Here is a 16,136-nt window from a genome sequence, read left to right as displayed (position 1 = left end):
AAGTCAAAGAACCTTTTATTGTGTGTGCTTAGTAATCATATTGGAGTTTGTCAGTTGTTGTTGTTGTCTTATAGTCTTGCCCTCTGGTTCCGACAATGACACACACACACACACTGCAATGCCAGCTTGCATTATATGCAAGCCATGGCCTGAAAAACTCCTGCAATATTATTGTCACACACACACACACATGCGTGGTTCCATACAGCTGTCCTATATTGTCCCGTCCTGTCATGGACAACTTCTTTTTTGGTTGCTCTTACAACCTCAAACATGCTTACTCATCCAAATGATAGTGACAGCTGGAGCTCCAGGTGCTTCAAGAGCAGCTTTCCGCTCGTCGATTGTCACTGCCAGACGCACATCCTCTGCTGTTGCCGAGGTCAAATGTCCGTCTCGAGTACTTAGTGAAGACTAAACTTTATAGGTGCGCCTTATAGTCCGGAAAATACGGTAATTTACATGTGACCCCGAAAAGGGATTCACGCATGATTAATAATCCAAAAGATTGTGACAACAAAGTCGTCTTGTCACAACAACCCCATTCATCCTTTTTAGGTCAACTGTACAAATGTCAAATAATGAGAAAACAAAAAGAAAATCAAAAGCAAGACTTCCGCTCTGTTTTCTCCCGAGTCGCACGATGACCCACTTAAACGTCGTCCTGCTTTATTTATCTTTTCATTATTTATGTTTTAGGTTTCAAAGTGGCACACAAATTTGAATACTCATTAACATACAGATTGAACTATTTATGAATCTTTTGCTTTTTATTTCCCCATCATGTTGTTTTTTGGTTTGATTTGACGCAGTCGCGAGTTGACACGTTGCGGACGTCATGGGTTTTCTGAAAGTAGCTTCAACATTCATTATCTGAATTCAGGCTAGCAAACTGTCAAACTGAAGTGTTTCATATCTTTTCAGCCTGACAGCCGCATTCAACACAAACAAACATGCATGTGCGCACGAGAAGATGTGAGGGATAAAAATCCGCCAAACTGAGCGTAACATTTCTTGATGCGGTTCTGCTTATTGTGCGACTTGATTATTTCGAACCATTCCAAACAAAATAAATCACATTTTCCTCACGTTTTGTAGTCGCCACTGCTATTCAAAGGCTTTTTTCGGATGCCTTCTTCTGAAGGTACATCGTCTTTTGATGAGCTGCATATCAAAAAGTTGCTTTAAGATTATGATCATTAGAATTCAATGCAGCCACCGGTATACAAGGAAACCCAAGCGATGCATAAAACATCACATCTGCAAGCTGCCGTTTGAAAATAAATCTAAATGATGCGATGTGAAGCACTTTATAAATACAATGTAGCAGGATATTATTACTAGGAAACAAGAGATTGGTGAATTAGCTTTATTTTTTTTTAAAGGTGTTATGAAAGAAACATTTGTAACATTTCCACAATCAGATTACCGTAATTTTCAGACTATAAATCGCACTGGAGTATAAAATAAAATTCGTGATTCAGGGTTCAAAACATGAGAAAAAAGTAGCGGCTTATAGTCGGATATTTACGGTAATTAATCCTGCATTTTTTTTTCCCCAAGACTTTATCCCCGCGACTGTCATGTGTCCCCAGACTCCCCCCCGTTCCTTTTTGTTGTTTCTTTGTTTTAGTGTCATTCCCATGTGACTCTCTGAATCTTTCTTGATGTTGATCCTATTCATTGTTTTTCTCTCCCCAGATCCTCCGCACCCCATCGCCCCACCGCAGCTGCTCGGCGTCGGGCCTACCTACCTGCTGATTCAGCTCAATGCCAACTCCATCTTCGGAGATGGTCCTATTATACTCAAAGAGGTGTGTATATATATATTTTTTAGGATAGCAAATCTGTAACCAAGCTTTTTGTGTTCTGATCTCATTTCAAATGAAATATATTTCATGTTGAATTTTTCCAAAGGTGGAGTACCGCATGACGTCAGGCAGTTGGATAGAGACCCATGCAGTCAACTCCCCCAATTATAAATTATGGCATCTCGACCCCGACACCGAGTATGAGATCAGAGTCTTACTCACCCGACCGGGAGAGGGCGGGACAGGCAAAGCCGGACCGCCGCTCATCACACGGACAAAATGTGCAGGTAGGAAACAATGAAAAATAATATACATATCAAAAAATGGAATTAATTGAAGATCATATCCACAACGCTCTTCAACTTGCTCCAGATTCATGTCTTCCACTTCATCCCTCCCTCCTCTCTTTTCTCATTCCATATTATTCTCCCAGTGGATCAATAGACAGAGGGCAGAAACCCTGTCTGACATTTGTAGAAATAAACGTGTGAAATAAAAACACAGCTGGCCTGAGGGGGGGGGGGGGAGAGGACTCTGAAGAAAAAGCAATGAGAAACAGAACGAGGCGGGCAATGATGGGAGATGATGAAAATACACAGGAGTGAAGGAGCACGAGCGGCGAGACGGGGGCTGTGAGAATGATGAAACCTGTGAAGGAAAATGAAAAAGAGATGAAAATTCATAACTGCGGGGCCTGACTGATGTCCGCCAACTGATGTTTTGCGTGTTTACGGAAAGTGAGGAACTTCCCTCGCTGTATTGAGCGGTTTCTTTTTGGGATGGAATGGAAATGAATCGTTTGCGTGAACGATGGTAACTCATTAAAATCGACACAATGCGTGGTTATCAGTCCATCAGCACACAATGAATTAATGAATTCACTTGAAATGAAGTAGTTGACATTTGCGGAGCTTGGGCTAAGAATTATTATAACAGATTTGCATCAATATACCGTAATTTATTAAAAAAGTTGCGGTTTTTTTTCATATTTTGGGTGGGGGGGGCGACTTATACTCAGGAGCGACTTATATACATATATATGTTTTTTTTTTCACTTTTTGGGGCATTTTATGGCTGGTGCGACTTATACTCCGGTGCGACTTATAGTCCGAAAATTACGGTATATATATATTTTTAATGAAATTTTGGAACCAACATTTTTTGCACAGATGTGATTAGTTGATTCGAATTAAAATGTTGCCTTTGCCTTCCCTGTTTGCTTAAGTTTAACTCATCCCGCCCCCTGTAGTTTGTGGAATATTTCAAGCGAAACTTTTAAGGCAAATGCAAAATAAACATAAATATAACGGGCAATTGAAATAAATAGCTGAATCCACTTGTGTTAATAACAGTCATCAATGTTGCGATGACAGTAATTATTCCGTCATCATTTTATTTTTTTTATCTCGGTTCATTTTTTTGTGTTTTCACGCTTATAAACACGCACACACACACACTCGATTTTCCCTCTGTGGTGATTTATTGCTCTTGTCTGAAGAGTGAAAAATAATAGTGTTGGAGTGAAGAGTTTGTGGCTGATGAAGTAGCTTTTAATCCAAAAGTCTGAACCTCCATAGTGAGACACACACACACACACACACACACACAGAGTAGAGGGGCGTCGCAGTATTTCTGCTATTGCCGCACAAGCTCAGCATCACATGGATTAATCGAAAAAAATGGAAGCGCAAAAGTCTCATCTCTCTCTTTACAGGAGCCACACTCCAATACTGGATACTACATCACTTGTGCTTCTTTATAGTTGAGTCGGGGGTAGGGTTCATTTTCAGTGGAAGGCCCTTGGAAAAAAAGAATACACTGTACCTTTAAGATATTTTATGCCAGCGGAATTAAACCCGCTCAGAGACTGCAGATTTAATAACTGAGTTGATAAACAGGAGTTTTATTTTAAGAACACCCGATGAAATCTTACAAATCTGCATCTTGAAGGCCCAAAAGAGAGGCGGAGATGTTGAGAAGTGAGTTCCTAATACGGAAGGAATGACTTTCATTTCTTCCTCGTGACAGTGGAAGGATTACCAAGAACTAATTGGACAGATTAACTCGAATTTGGCCCCATCTCCCGTCAACCTTTTCTGCTTCCTCCCACTCCTATCCTTCTTCAAATGCATTTTTTTTGTTGTTGTTGTTGATTCCATGGGCCTCTGGCTACATACAGCCTGGTTTCTTCTCCCAAGGCTTTCCGTTGAGATTATTTGTTGTTGTTTTGTTTTATCCTCAGTGTACTTCCATTTCATTTCGCTTCATTCCACCGCTTTTGTTTTGTGTTGTTTAATACCAACCTCTGGGTTGGGCTGATAGGACGCTCGCCGTCCTTGGTGTTATTGTTGGGTGTTTATTGGCATTGTTGTTTTTCCAAAGCTCCCGACTGTGGAGAACAAAGCCTTTTTAGTTCCAACATGAATCCAACCGTTTGTCTGTACCGGAGGAGGAGGAGGAAAGGGGACAAGGCAGCTTCTGTGGGTTTTTTCAGTAGACCAGGTCCCGTCTGACTTTGGGCCACGTTCCAGACTTTTTATCTTTCCTTTGCTCCCTTTTGCCTCGGTTTAATTTTCTCTCTTAAACGACTTGGTTATTTCTTGAGCAACGTTATTGCTTGGGAAATAAGCACAGCTTTGTTTGGTTTGGATGGAATGAACCCAAGTGCAAACGATATCAGTCAAAAAATAGATCGAAGTTGATGATGAAACTTGGAAAATAGAAAATAATAAATGTATCAGAATCAAGCAGGCTGTTTGAAATGTTTGACCTTCAATATCTCAGGAAGGCAGTCCAATCAGGTTTGGACTTGATGGATATGTTTTTCACCAAGGCAACCTTTGGTGTGACGCTTAAATAAAAAAAGCCAGTAATCTAACTGCAACAAGGTAACCTGAGGATAATCAAGCAGAACAAAGAAAGAGCAAAAAAAAAAATGTCCCCCATCTTTATGACATAAGCATCGGCGCACTCTGCAATCAGTTGCTTTATTATCGATTTGGCCAATGGAAAAAACAAACAAAATGGAAGTGTCGAGACAGATGAGCAAGATTGGACCATTTAAATGTCAGCCACCCATGAACAGCTTTCCACATTAATAGCCAATGATGTTTTCCCGGCTGCCAAGGTGTCGACTTCCCTTCATCTCCATCTTTTTTTTTTTTTTTAATTTCATTTTTGTTTTTTTCTCACGCCTTTACGCGAGCCATTTAAATCGGAATGTCAACCACGTGCGAATGCGTGACCCGCCCTTGACGATACATTCTTATCAGCGCTACGGAGGGTTCGGATGTAACGTGCACAATTCAGAGGAGATTACATTGATTTACAATCGTGTCATGGAGACTCTTCGCCTACCCGGCCGTAAACAATCGTGACCCTAATCGTAGGTGAATTTAAGATTAGCCCAAACCTGAGGGACACACTTTGTGAACGCTTAGCCAGAGTTATGGTTCCGGACATAGTTGGAGACACGCAGCCACACACATATTTATGGGTAATAACAGTGTGTCAGTGATGTGTCTTGCATGTGCGCTGAGCGACGGACAGATAACGGCTTGTCAACGGAAGCGACAAGTTGGTGTCCTTGTGCTGTCACCTCTAAGAGGGAAGACTTGCACTGGAGGGAGGCAGAAAACTTTTTTTCTGCATTTAACACTAGCTTGGGTTTGGTTTTGGAACAGTCAAACAACGGAGATGCGTTTTTGTTTTATATAGTATATTGTATTTTTTATATATTGTTATAAAAATATTTTATAATATAGATTTTAAGGCATGTGAATATGATTGATGGTTTCTTTTTTGGTTATATCTTGCTTGCTACTCTTTTAGTTTATATATATATATTATTTTTCTTTTCATTTGTGTACAGTAATTATTTTTCACGTTTGAAATAAACGAATAAATGATTTGTTATTGTTAAAATATGAAAAACAAATCATTTTTTCACATTGTAACACTCAAAAGAAAAACATAATAATAAAAAAATGCAATGTTTTATATAGTATATTATATTTTTTTATATATTGTTATAAATGATATGTTTTTGTTCAAATATGAAAAACAAATGTTTTTTTTTTTCCTTCACATTTTAACACTCAAAAGAAAACAAATACTTTTCACAAACGATGCACTTTTGTATCTTGTTTTCCAGTAACTGTTTTAGCGTAATTACATTAATGCCGGGAACTGCTAACACACGCAACTATAAATCGTGGTTTAATTCTTGCTGAATAGGATAACTGCTGAGTGAGTTGTAGCTCTCCCTTTTAAATAAAGAGGAATGTCCGATGTGCTTGTAACAGGTCGATGGGTCGTCATTCAAGCGTGGAACTTAATGAGGAAACGCATGATGCGTAGGCTATCCAAATGCTGACGTGGCCCAATTTGGACAATTTCATATATTTTTTTTCAGAACCCATGCGTACTCCGAAGAGGCTGAAGATCGCCGAGACCAGGTCCCGCCTGATAGCCGTGGATTGGGAATCATTGGGTTACAACATCACCCGCTGTCACACCTTCAACGTCACCATCTGTTACCACTACATGACAGCCAACAACCGCAGCAAGGCCGATTGTCTGGACATGGACCCGAAAGGTACCTTAGGGTCTGTCTCACGACATAGTTACGCAATCCACGTTCTGAAACGTTCTTCTTTGCAGCACCGCGTCATATCGTAGGAAGTTTGCCACCGTACACCAACGTCAGTCTGAAGATGATTTTGACCAATCCAGAGGGACGCAAAGAGAGCGATGAAACGATTATTCAAACAGATGAAGATGGTAGGATTGTTTTTTTTGGGGGACTCACTTATGGGTAGCATAATCCAAGTAACGCCTTTCTGTCTTTGACAGTTCCCGGTGCAGTTCCCACTCAGTCTGTAAGAGCCACGCCATTTGAGGATCGAATTCTTCTTCACTGGAAGGAACCATCAGAGCCAAATGGAATCATCACACAATATGAGGTGAAGAATAAATTCACCATCGATCGCCCCCGCCACTAGCACCTATTCTAAAGATCATCTATCTCCATCTTTCAGATCAGCTACAGCGGCCTGCGCTCTTTCGACCCGTCAGTGCCACTGCAGCGGCCGGGACTGACGGCTCTGCCCTCCAACGCTACCCACCATCTCTTCTCCCAGTTGCACCCGGGGGTCACTTACCAGCTCTCCATACGAGCATCCACCTCCAAGGGATTCGGTCCTGCGACCACTCTAAATGTCACGACTAATATTTCAGGTGGGAAATCTGTTTGTTGCCAATTTATCACCTCTATGAATATTATTCAGAATCGTTAGTGATGTAACCGAGTCATCTGGCTTTAGCTCCAACCATCGACGAGTATGATGGCTCAGAGGCCTTTCTCAATGAAACTGCAACAACCATCACGGTTTTGCTCAAACCTGCGCAGGCCAAAGGAGCACCTGTAAGGTAATACAGCTATGTCCATATTTAGCATAGTACCGTATTTTCCGCACTATAAGGCGCACTGGATTATAAGGCGCACCTTCAATGAATGCCCCATTTTAAAACTGTGTCCATATGTAAGGCGCATCGGATTATAAGGCGCACCTTCAATGAATGGCCCATTTTAAAACTTTGTCCATATATAAGATATATGCATTTGGCCCGCGACTTTGGACGCGAGTAGTGGCTCAATGTTGGTCCATATATAAGGGGCACCTGATTATAAGGTGGCTTTTGAGAAAATTGGAGGTTTTTAGGTGCGCCTTATACTGCGGAAAATACGGTATAAGAAGTATTTACCTTTAGATCTATACTGTTCATTTTTCATAATTCTGTAAATCAGCAGCTACAAACTGATGCTTTTTCTTATAGCGCATACCAGATCGTAGTGGAGGAAGTGAATCCACGGCGAGCACGTCGACAAGCCTCCTCTGACTGTTTTGAGGTAGTTTTATGTGTAGTAGACTCATTTTTACAAATATAATCTAGTTTCACGAAATGCTTATTCTGGAGCCCAAGATCATAAACTGAAGTTGTTTTACTCATCCAGGTTCCAGTTTCTTATCACAGCGCATCAACTGGTGGATCGCCGTATTATTATGCCGCTCAACTGTCCCCCAGCAACCTCCCCGAGCCCCTCCCATTCACAGTCGGAGACAACAAGACATACCAGGCATGATGTGCATGTTTGGAGGAGTTTCCCCCCCACATCAAGTGAAACTATTGTCTGATGGTCAATTGCTTTTTTTTAATCCTCAGGGTTTTTGGAATCCCCCATTGGCTCCCAGGAAGAACTACAACATCTACTTTCAAGCTGTTAGCAGCACTGAGCGGGTAAATCCATTATTTGCTCAAAGCTTCTTAGGGACTTAAATGCTTTCCAAAAGAAAAAAAATCCAGTTTACTGACTTATATTTTTTGATATTTTTGGCTGCATATTGTCGTTAGAAATGTGTCCCGTGCCCACTGGTCGTTTTACAGTCATGTAGAGAAAAGAGCAAAACAGGAGAATAGTGCAAAGAAATTGAAGAATCTCATCTGAGGTGATGCAAAATGGGCCAAAATGACAGATATGATCAGAGGAGTGGATGGTGTATTTCCCACCCGAGTGACAAGAGCAGGTTGAACAGGTGAAGAAAGAACAAGTGGAAAGCAGGCAGAGAGAGAGAGAGAGAGAAGCTTTTGAAAAGCAGCGGATACAGAGAGTGGCAAAATATGACTCCTGATAAATTGGTTTAGTTCTTAGAGGGACTGACACAATAAGTAACAAATACAGGACTGTTTTGGAAAATTAGAATATTGTGATAAAGTTTTATTTTCTGTAATGCAATTAAAAAAAATAAAATTCAATTAACAAAAGGCTTGCAATATTTCAGTTGATTTGTAATGAATCCAGAATGTATGACATTTTTGTTTTTTTTTAAATTGCATTACAGAAAATGAAAAACTTTATCACAATATTCTAATTTTCTGAGACAGTCCTGTATATTGTAATATCACACACACTTCCTAGGGACTGACACAATACAGGTAATAAATATAAATGATATCACACACACTTCCTGTCAAGTCCTGCCAGCAGACCTCACATTTTATTTTGTGTCTTTTTCCTTTAGGAAACTAAAACCCAGTGTTTGAGGCTTGCTACTAAAGGTAAGAGCAGCATTCAATTCATTCCCTTCTATTGAGAAAGCGTCAGCTTCCAAATACTGTCGGGTAGTCAAAATGAAATCAGTCGATTTTTCCCTCAATGGTTTTTTTTTTCTATTAATAACAGATTGTTGTGAACTGCATTAACAACTTCTTATCCTCTTAGCAACACCAGAGTGTTCCATAAAAGCGGACATCCACATTATGGGTATTAGAGATATAATGCTAGACAGCGAAAATGTATTTGTGTGTACGGTTGTGATGTTTTTTTTTGTTTTTCTTATCCGGGTCCATATGTTTGACAGCCTAATACACTGGTTTTAAAACGTGCTTATTGAACGGGAAAACTCAGAAGGAGATTTGTTTTGAGGAAAAGATGGATCGGGTGACATGGCTAACGGATAAATAGGGAGGCGGGGTGCGGTGGGGGGGGGGGGGGTCTGGATTAGGAGCCATGTTAACAAAAGATGACAATATGAAAAGGGAAAAGATCCATGCCTGGTGTTGAATTGTGAATCGACTGCAGCTAGTTCATATTTTTAACGTCATCTCGAGGCTAAATGGATCGGTCATAGTCGGCGCACACAAGCGATGGTGTCGTTATCATAAAATAAAAAAAAAAGAGTTTTTTCAGGCTTTAGTGAACTGACAGTCTTCTCTTTGCCCTGCTAGACCTTGAAGGATTGTTAAACTAGACTGTAAAAAGGGACGTTATTTCGAGTACAATCAGCCTTAATGACCGCCGGAAGAACCATTAAAGTGGATGTAGTTGTGTATTCCGTAACTGCCAGACAGCTGGATAGAGAGATGACGTTGGTTCTTGGTGCGATCATTATTCTTTATCTATTATCCAGATTTATCAATATTTATACTTTTTCTTTATAGATAGATAGATAGATAGATAGATAGATAGATAGATAGATAGATAGATAGATAGATAGATAGATAGATAGATAGATAGATAGATAGATAGATAGATAGATAGATAGATAGATAGATAGATAGATAGATAGATAGATAGATAGATAGATAGATAGATAGATAGATAGATAGATAGATAGATAGATAGATAGATAGATAGATAGATATGAATAAATCTTTATTTCTTACATGATTTAAAGAATAAAAAAAATAAAAAACAAACAGCAAAAAACAAACAATATATATAAAAACAAACTCTCTCTCTCGCTCTCTAAAGTATATATTATTTATTTATTTATTACATGGTTGCCCACCAAATGGACAACACAGGGTATTATTTTTAAAAAAATCCGGCTTGTTTGTCAAACATTCCAAGGGTAAAGAATCATAGCAAAGTGAAATTAAAAGCAGGCCTAACTCACAACCATGGAGGCGGCCGTGGGGCGGAGCTTAAGCCTTTCCACTCGAGTTACTCTGACGTGAGGGATCGGAGCGTGTTTTGAGTGCTCAACAGTTCCTCCAAGGTTTTATTTGTTTTTAAAAATGCATGGGAGGGGGTGGGATCAAATGCTTTCTGGCCGTAGGTTCAGTTTGAGGACACGTGGACCATGAAAGTTCACACAAAGAATAGCGAAAGTCCCCAAGTGGTGGCTCAATTCCATTTTCAACGGTGTCTCAGTTTCCCTCTCAAATAGGAGAACAATCAAGGAAGCTCACGTTGCTAGTGTCATCATATTGCAAGTAGTTGTGAGTATTAAATAGGTCGAGAATTGAAGTTTTCCTGCAGTCATGTGGGAGTAAGTCGCACGAAAGGTCGCAGAGGTCAGACAACTGTCCCTTCCTTTCTCTCTCTGCCCGTCTGCGAGTTTGTGAGCGCCGAGGCGTGCATCCAGGAGGTTGGATTAAGTGTTGGTGGTCCTATTAGTTCATCTTGCCTATTGTGTATTGTCATCACTGCCTCGGGGACTTTTTTGCTCCATGGGAGTGTTTGTGTACTGACCTGGATAATTTTGGAATTAAAAGATACTGCCGGCATTATGAGGTCATACTTGGAACCTTGTAAATACTTTTTCTGTATTCGACTGGACGCTTGTGTGTCCTGTCGTCTTAATAGAATTGATAATAATAACATTACATAATGTCGCATTTCTAAAGATTTCAAACAATTTGACAACAAAAACCATACGCTGATCCCAAAAAGAAAAAGAGATTATGTTGATCTTGTTGATATTTTGCTTTGTAAGTGGATTAGGGCTCGATGGATATGCGGCATCAAATCTAGTTTTGCATTTGTCTTTATTTGGGATTATTTGGATTATCGTAATGCATTTAGAGCAATACGGGACTATTATGGTGTTATGAGATCACTACCTAGAGATTAGGAACATCAAAACAACCTTGTGCTTTTTTTGATCAACAGGAAAACTACCCGACGTCATGTTCTGTACTTATTAAAATGGCAACACTGCGGGTATTCAAAACAAAGTGAAATGACTAGATTTGCATTATGAATGACAGTTACCATGGTATTTATGATGGCAGGAATATTAAAAGTCTCGATATGCCTTTTAAATGTACTTTTAATTTGGTATTTTTCGCATGTGACATTTGCTTTACGGAAGGCTGCTCAGTTCTTATGAACTGGAGTGAAAATGTTAAATATGTGCTTTTTTTTTTTTTATTATTATTATTTTTTGAACCTCACTAAGATATCATTTAATAGAAAAGATGTGACTTGATTATCATTTCCCATAAATAACAAATCATCGATTTCAATTGATTAAAATCAACGGTGAGAAGCACCAAACCGATAACTCGTCATTCTGCTCAAGGTGCGACCGAGGAACCCGAAGTCATCCCCGACCCCGCTAAGCAGACGGACCGCGTGGTGAAGATCGCCGGCATCAGCGCAGGTGTCCTCGTCTTCATACTGCTGGTGCTGGTAGCCATCTTATTGGTCAAGAAAAGGTGAGTGGCACCTCGCCCAAACCTTCCCGACGCTCACTCACATGCAGGCGAAATGAGGAACGGAAAATGTGAATTCATTCTCTTGTTTTATTGGTCTCAGTATTTGCTGTAGTTCCGCCATCTTCCATTCATCCACCATGAACGTTGATCTCCCTGTAGAAACACTTTTTTGGGATATAGACTACACTTTATACAAATAAGAAGATGACATGTTATGGTTTGGTGCTGTGAGAGATTTGGATGGACACAAAGAGATCGAACCACTCTAGAAGAATTGTTGACATTTTTGAATGTAGTCTACAACTACAAAATTAATTCAGATTTCACACTAGACTAATGAGGGATGTATCAGATTGAGCTCACTCAGGTTGTTTGATTAATAATACGGCACTTGGGTTAAGAAAGTTAAGAAAGAAAAGGTCATCAGCAGGTTGGTAAAGTCAAATATTTTTTTCACTGACTCAATATAATACTTAGGAGAGGATTGAGTGATAGTTTGGTGCAGAGCATCACCATGTGGCCGTACAAAGGCATTACAACTTCATAAAATCAAACCCTGAAAGGTGCACTGCGCCGGCTTTTTCAAAAGTCAACAGTGACTTTGCATAAATAGAATTGCAGAAATAATAAACAATTTAATTGCATCATTTATGAGCTTGTTGTTGAGCTCGTGAAGCAATAACACACATTAGGTTGATTTCTATCTGCTTTTGAGAATATCGATCATATCATGACAAGTGTTTTCTGCTAGAGAATCTTTGGGGAGATCAATATCCATTGTCATTGAACCTTCTTCCAATTCTGAGCAATACTGCATCTTTAAAATGGTGGGACAAGATGCCAAAGCATCAAATGAATATCCAATCTGGAGGATAAATAGTGGCAGCAGACTATTGCAAGGATTCTTAGCAGCTTATATTGAGTTCATTGTTACTCGTAAATACTTTCAGGTCATTTGTTTTGAAGTGGAAATTTCAGGGAAAAGCCCTTAATGTTGAAAACAACCCGTTTTTGTTTTTTTTGCATGACCCGAAGATGCTTTCTTCTGTTTCTGTTGTTGCTGATTGGGAGAGGACGGTATTGTCCTCATTTGCATATTCATGAACCTTATGTCTCTTTGCTTTCTGATTGGCTCACAACCCCAGGAGGACCTACTATTCGTACTCTTATTACCTGTAAGTAAACAACAAGCGAGCCAATAATCAGCCGTGTCCAACTGCTGATCTCTTACTGGGCTAACTAGTGGCTAGATGTTGGGTTTTTTTTTTTTTTGGTTTTGTTTTTTTTAAAGATGCAGTATACTTTTTTCAAGACACAACACATTTTCGCTCTGACCAACCAGCCAAAGCCATCCTCATTGACGCCCTGCCCAGGGTGGGGGACAATTCACTGCCGCCTCAGTCATATCAGCTTTTTGCATTATTTGTATTTTTTTTTACATATTTAATAGCACTGAGTGAATGAGGGGGGGCGGGTAGCAACACAGACATAATCCAAAAGGACTGAACTGAATGTGAATTGCCCTCAGCCCTCGGTGTCCTCCACATGTTCCAAAGTCGCTCTGAGGCAGACGAGCTGTCTTCAAAAGCAGGCCAGAGTGGGACCACACGGGCCTGAGCGTGTTATTTGAAAAAAGAATGCTGCACTTGTGACTTGTAGCTCTGTGTGCATGTAAGTCATGTGACCATCCATCCACCCATCAAGTCACAGGTATCGTGAACACGGGGATGTGAACAACTGCGTTCTGTTTGAGGCTTTTTTTTTTGGTTTCGTTCTTGTGGGGGTTTGGCTGTGGAAAAAAAAATCGTTATCTCTGTGGCTTGTCCTGATTTCTTCCGACATTTTTTGCGTAACTTGGTCAGAATGAAGGGTCTGGATTTGTGGGTGCGTCATGTTTTTCTGTGGCCTTAGCGGTGGTGTGTTTTGAGAGCAAACGAGGTAACGGAAAAAAAGATTCAAAAAGCATGTTTCCCACCTGTCTATTGGGAAGAGGTCAGAGCCCGTATAAGCGTATCAGTTTGGCAACTTATTTGACGGAAATTTCAAATTGAATCCAAATTTCTACCGTCACGGTATCAAGACGTGGAATTCGAATCGCATTCATGGATTGGAAGTTGTCTGAAGTGATACATATACGATGGCTCTGGGTGTAGGACTTTCCTGCATGCTTTGTCATGCTCAAAGTCTCTCCTGGGAATACTCATCAGTTTTTATTCACATATCAAACTTGTTTACTTCTCCTGGAAATACTTTGATTTGTCTGTGCTTTTTCCCAAATACTTTACCGTATTATACGAGAACAGCCTGCGGAAAAAAATATTTCGATGCATCGATCCTGAAGTGCTGAAGGTCGATATGACCTCTGTATGATCAATGGTGTGTTTAGTAAATGCCGTACCTTGCTGCCTTATTTCAAATGGACTAATTTAATTCACACATTCCTCTGGGAGGTTCTTTGGCTAACCCGACCGAGGTCAAGGGTTATTTTCGCTCCTTGGGTTGAGCCCGGGTACATGCTGCCATTTGCTCTTTTCACATTGGCCATCCTTGCCTGTTTCTTTTCCTCTTCTTTGTTTTCTTCCTCTCCTCTTTTTCCTCTGCATCTTGAATCAGTCGCCTGCAGCCCACAGCTTGGCTAGATATTGTTGGAGAAAGTCGTTTTGAAACTATAAATTGCTCGGATAAATAAAGTGAGGCAGTGTCCTGCAGGCCAGCTGATAAATCGTTTGAATGTTACCTGACTCCGCTTTTTTTTATACCCCTGTGACAGGAAGCTGGCCAAAAAGCGTAAGGATGCCATCGGAACCACCCGGCAGGAAATGACACATATGGTGAACGCCGTGGACCGCAGCTACGCCGATCAGAGCACTCTGCACGCCGAGGACCCCATGGCGGTGACCTTCATGGACACGCACAACCACAACAACAGATGTACATTGATTTCTTATAAATATGAACACATGACGATGCGAAACATCTGCTTTCGGTAGTCCGTCCTCTTTTCAAATCAGTTGCGGGAGTGTAAAATTGCGATGCTTCCTCCCCCGCAGTGCCCAACGATCCGCTGGTCCCCACTGCTGTGTTAGGTGAGACCCCCCCCCCCAACCCCTCAATGAATGTGTCACATTTCTCACCCCAGCAAACAGCCCGTAGCGGTCACCCGTCACCATCATCTTCAGTCTCAGTCTTTCCTTGTCTTGTACGTCCCCTTGCATCATTTTGAGGTTACAAGCAGTTCCCATTCACAATGCCTGATCTCATCAGCATCTAATTAAATCTCGGAGTCTCTTCTTGGCGAGCGTATGGGGAAAGTTGAGCTTCGATAAAAAGGCTCAATGTGGCGTATTTGAGCCTCGCCGAGTAAGAGATCAAAACAGGACGTCGTTGAGTCGCTCTCGTGTGAAAACTCCTCGCAGCCAAGCAGACTGTGTTTACACTTACGTCAATGTTTTTCTCCTTCCCGCTGAGCGTTTTGGATAGTCTGCGTAATTACAACCCCTACTCCCCCGTGACCTAATTATTCCCATATTTTTGACTGGATTTGAGAGGCGTTTAATTCCCAGCCCTGCAAAAGCAACAGATTCTGAGGCTTGAGATGGAGTGTGTTGTCAATACTGGCATCTGTGGTTTTTACTCTGGATTCATGAAAGATTTCATTTGTGCCAAACACTCGCCCCAGTTGTTGGTTTCAATCCTTTGGAACGCACCCTCAAGGCGTCCAGAATCTCCCAAGAGCCACCAAACTGAGTTGATCATGTTTTTTCGTAACCTTTAATTCAGACTGAAAGCTGCTGTTCCACCCTGTCCCGGGTTATCACGTCACGGGATCGGAGGGAGTAGCGGAGAAGTGGAATTGAAAGACGCTGTCGGGTCAGGTTTAGCGTTAATTGGCCTGACGAGGGCAATAACAAAGCTTAATGAGCTAACAAGTCCTCGGAGCAAAAGGAAAGCGTCGGGTGGGTGGATGCAATACGCAACATCAGGTTGTGTAGCTTCGAGATTATACGCAGTAACTTCACAACGGCACGACAATGTTGGCCAAAATAAAAGTGTGCTTTTCGTCACTATAGTTCCGATTTTTTTTTTGGGCCTCATCATCTATCACTAGTAACCATTTCCCCATTCCCAACCGGTCTGCGGTGACATCATTCATTCCATGTGACCCTCTGTGAAATTACACTTATCCCACAGTCTGATTTGTTTTATTTTTCCCCTTGCTGCTTGGATATGTAGTTCCAATCACAGGTAGGCATCAAAATGTAAAAATAATAATAGGCAAGCTGATAATAACATACCGTATTTTCCGGACTATAAGGCGCA

General features: G+C 40.9%; 1 protein-coding gene and 1 long non-coding RNA gene across 9 annotated transcripts in view; one reads left to right on the top strand and one right to left on the bottom strand.

Annotated features, from left to right (window-relative positions):
• The window catches only part of ptprk (protein tyrosine phosphatase receptor type K), a 50,551-nt gene that overhangs the window by 26,744 nt on the left and 7,671 nt on the right, over positions 1–16,136 (top strand). For 5 of the 8 annotated variants that reach the window (XM_061269905.1, XM_061269902.1, XM_061269904.1 and 2 more), the window contains exons 10-24: positions 1,702–1,814; positions 1,918–2,098; positions 6,226–6,408; positions 6,474–6,593; positions 6,666–6,775; positions 6,851–7,049; positions 7,136–7,241; positions 7,650–7,722; positions 7,828–7,950; positions 8,037–8,111; positions 8,894–8,930; positions 11,681–11,816; positions 12,962–12,991; positions 14,587–14,747; positions 14,867–14,902. In XM_061269905.1, the coding sequence (XP_061125889.1) occupies positions 1,702–1,814; positions 1,918–2,098; positions 6,226–6,408; positions 6,474–6,593; positions 6,666–6,775; positions 6,851–7,049; positions 7,136–7,241; positions 7,650–7,722; positions 7,828–7,950; positions 8,037–8,111; positions 8,894–8,930; positions 11,681–11,816; positions 12,962–12,991; positions 14,587–14,747; positions 14,867–14,902 (1,683 nt within the window). The remainder of the gene's footprint in view (positions 1–1,701; positions 1,815–1,917; positions 2,099–6,225; positions 6,409–6,473; positions 6,594–6,665; positions 6,776–6,850; positions 7,050–7,135; positions 7,242–7,649; positions 7,723–7,827; positions 7,951–8,036; positions 8,112–8,893; positions 8,931–11,680; positions 11,817–12,961; positions 12,992–14,586; positions 14,748–14,866; positions 14,903–16,136) is intronic. The other 3 variants (XM_061269908.1, XM_061269906.1, XM_061269907.1) reach the window with 3 other exon arrangements.
• LOC133146323 (uncharacterized) lies at positions 13,048–14,681 on the bottom strand. The gene is made up of 2 exons (XR_009711351.1): positions 14,554–14,681; positions 13,048–14,451 (listed from the first exon to the last, which is right to left on the bottom strand). It is a non-coding gene; the product is annotated as an uncharacterized LOC133146323 (long non-coding RNA).

Source organism: Syngnathus typhle, linkage group LG22 (genome assembly GCF_033458585.1).
Source record: "Syngnathus typhle isolate RoL2023-S1 ecotype Sweden linkage group LG22, RoL_Styp_1.0, whole genome shotgun sequence".
Lineage (NCBI taxonomy): Eukaryota > Metazoa > Chordata > Actinopteri > Syngnathiformes > Syngnathidae > Syngnathus > Syngnathus typhle.
Note: the sequence above shows the minus strand (reverse complement) of the source record. Positions and strands in the feature narration are given on the sequence as shown.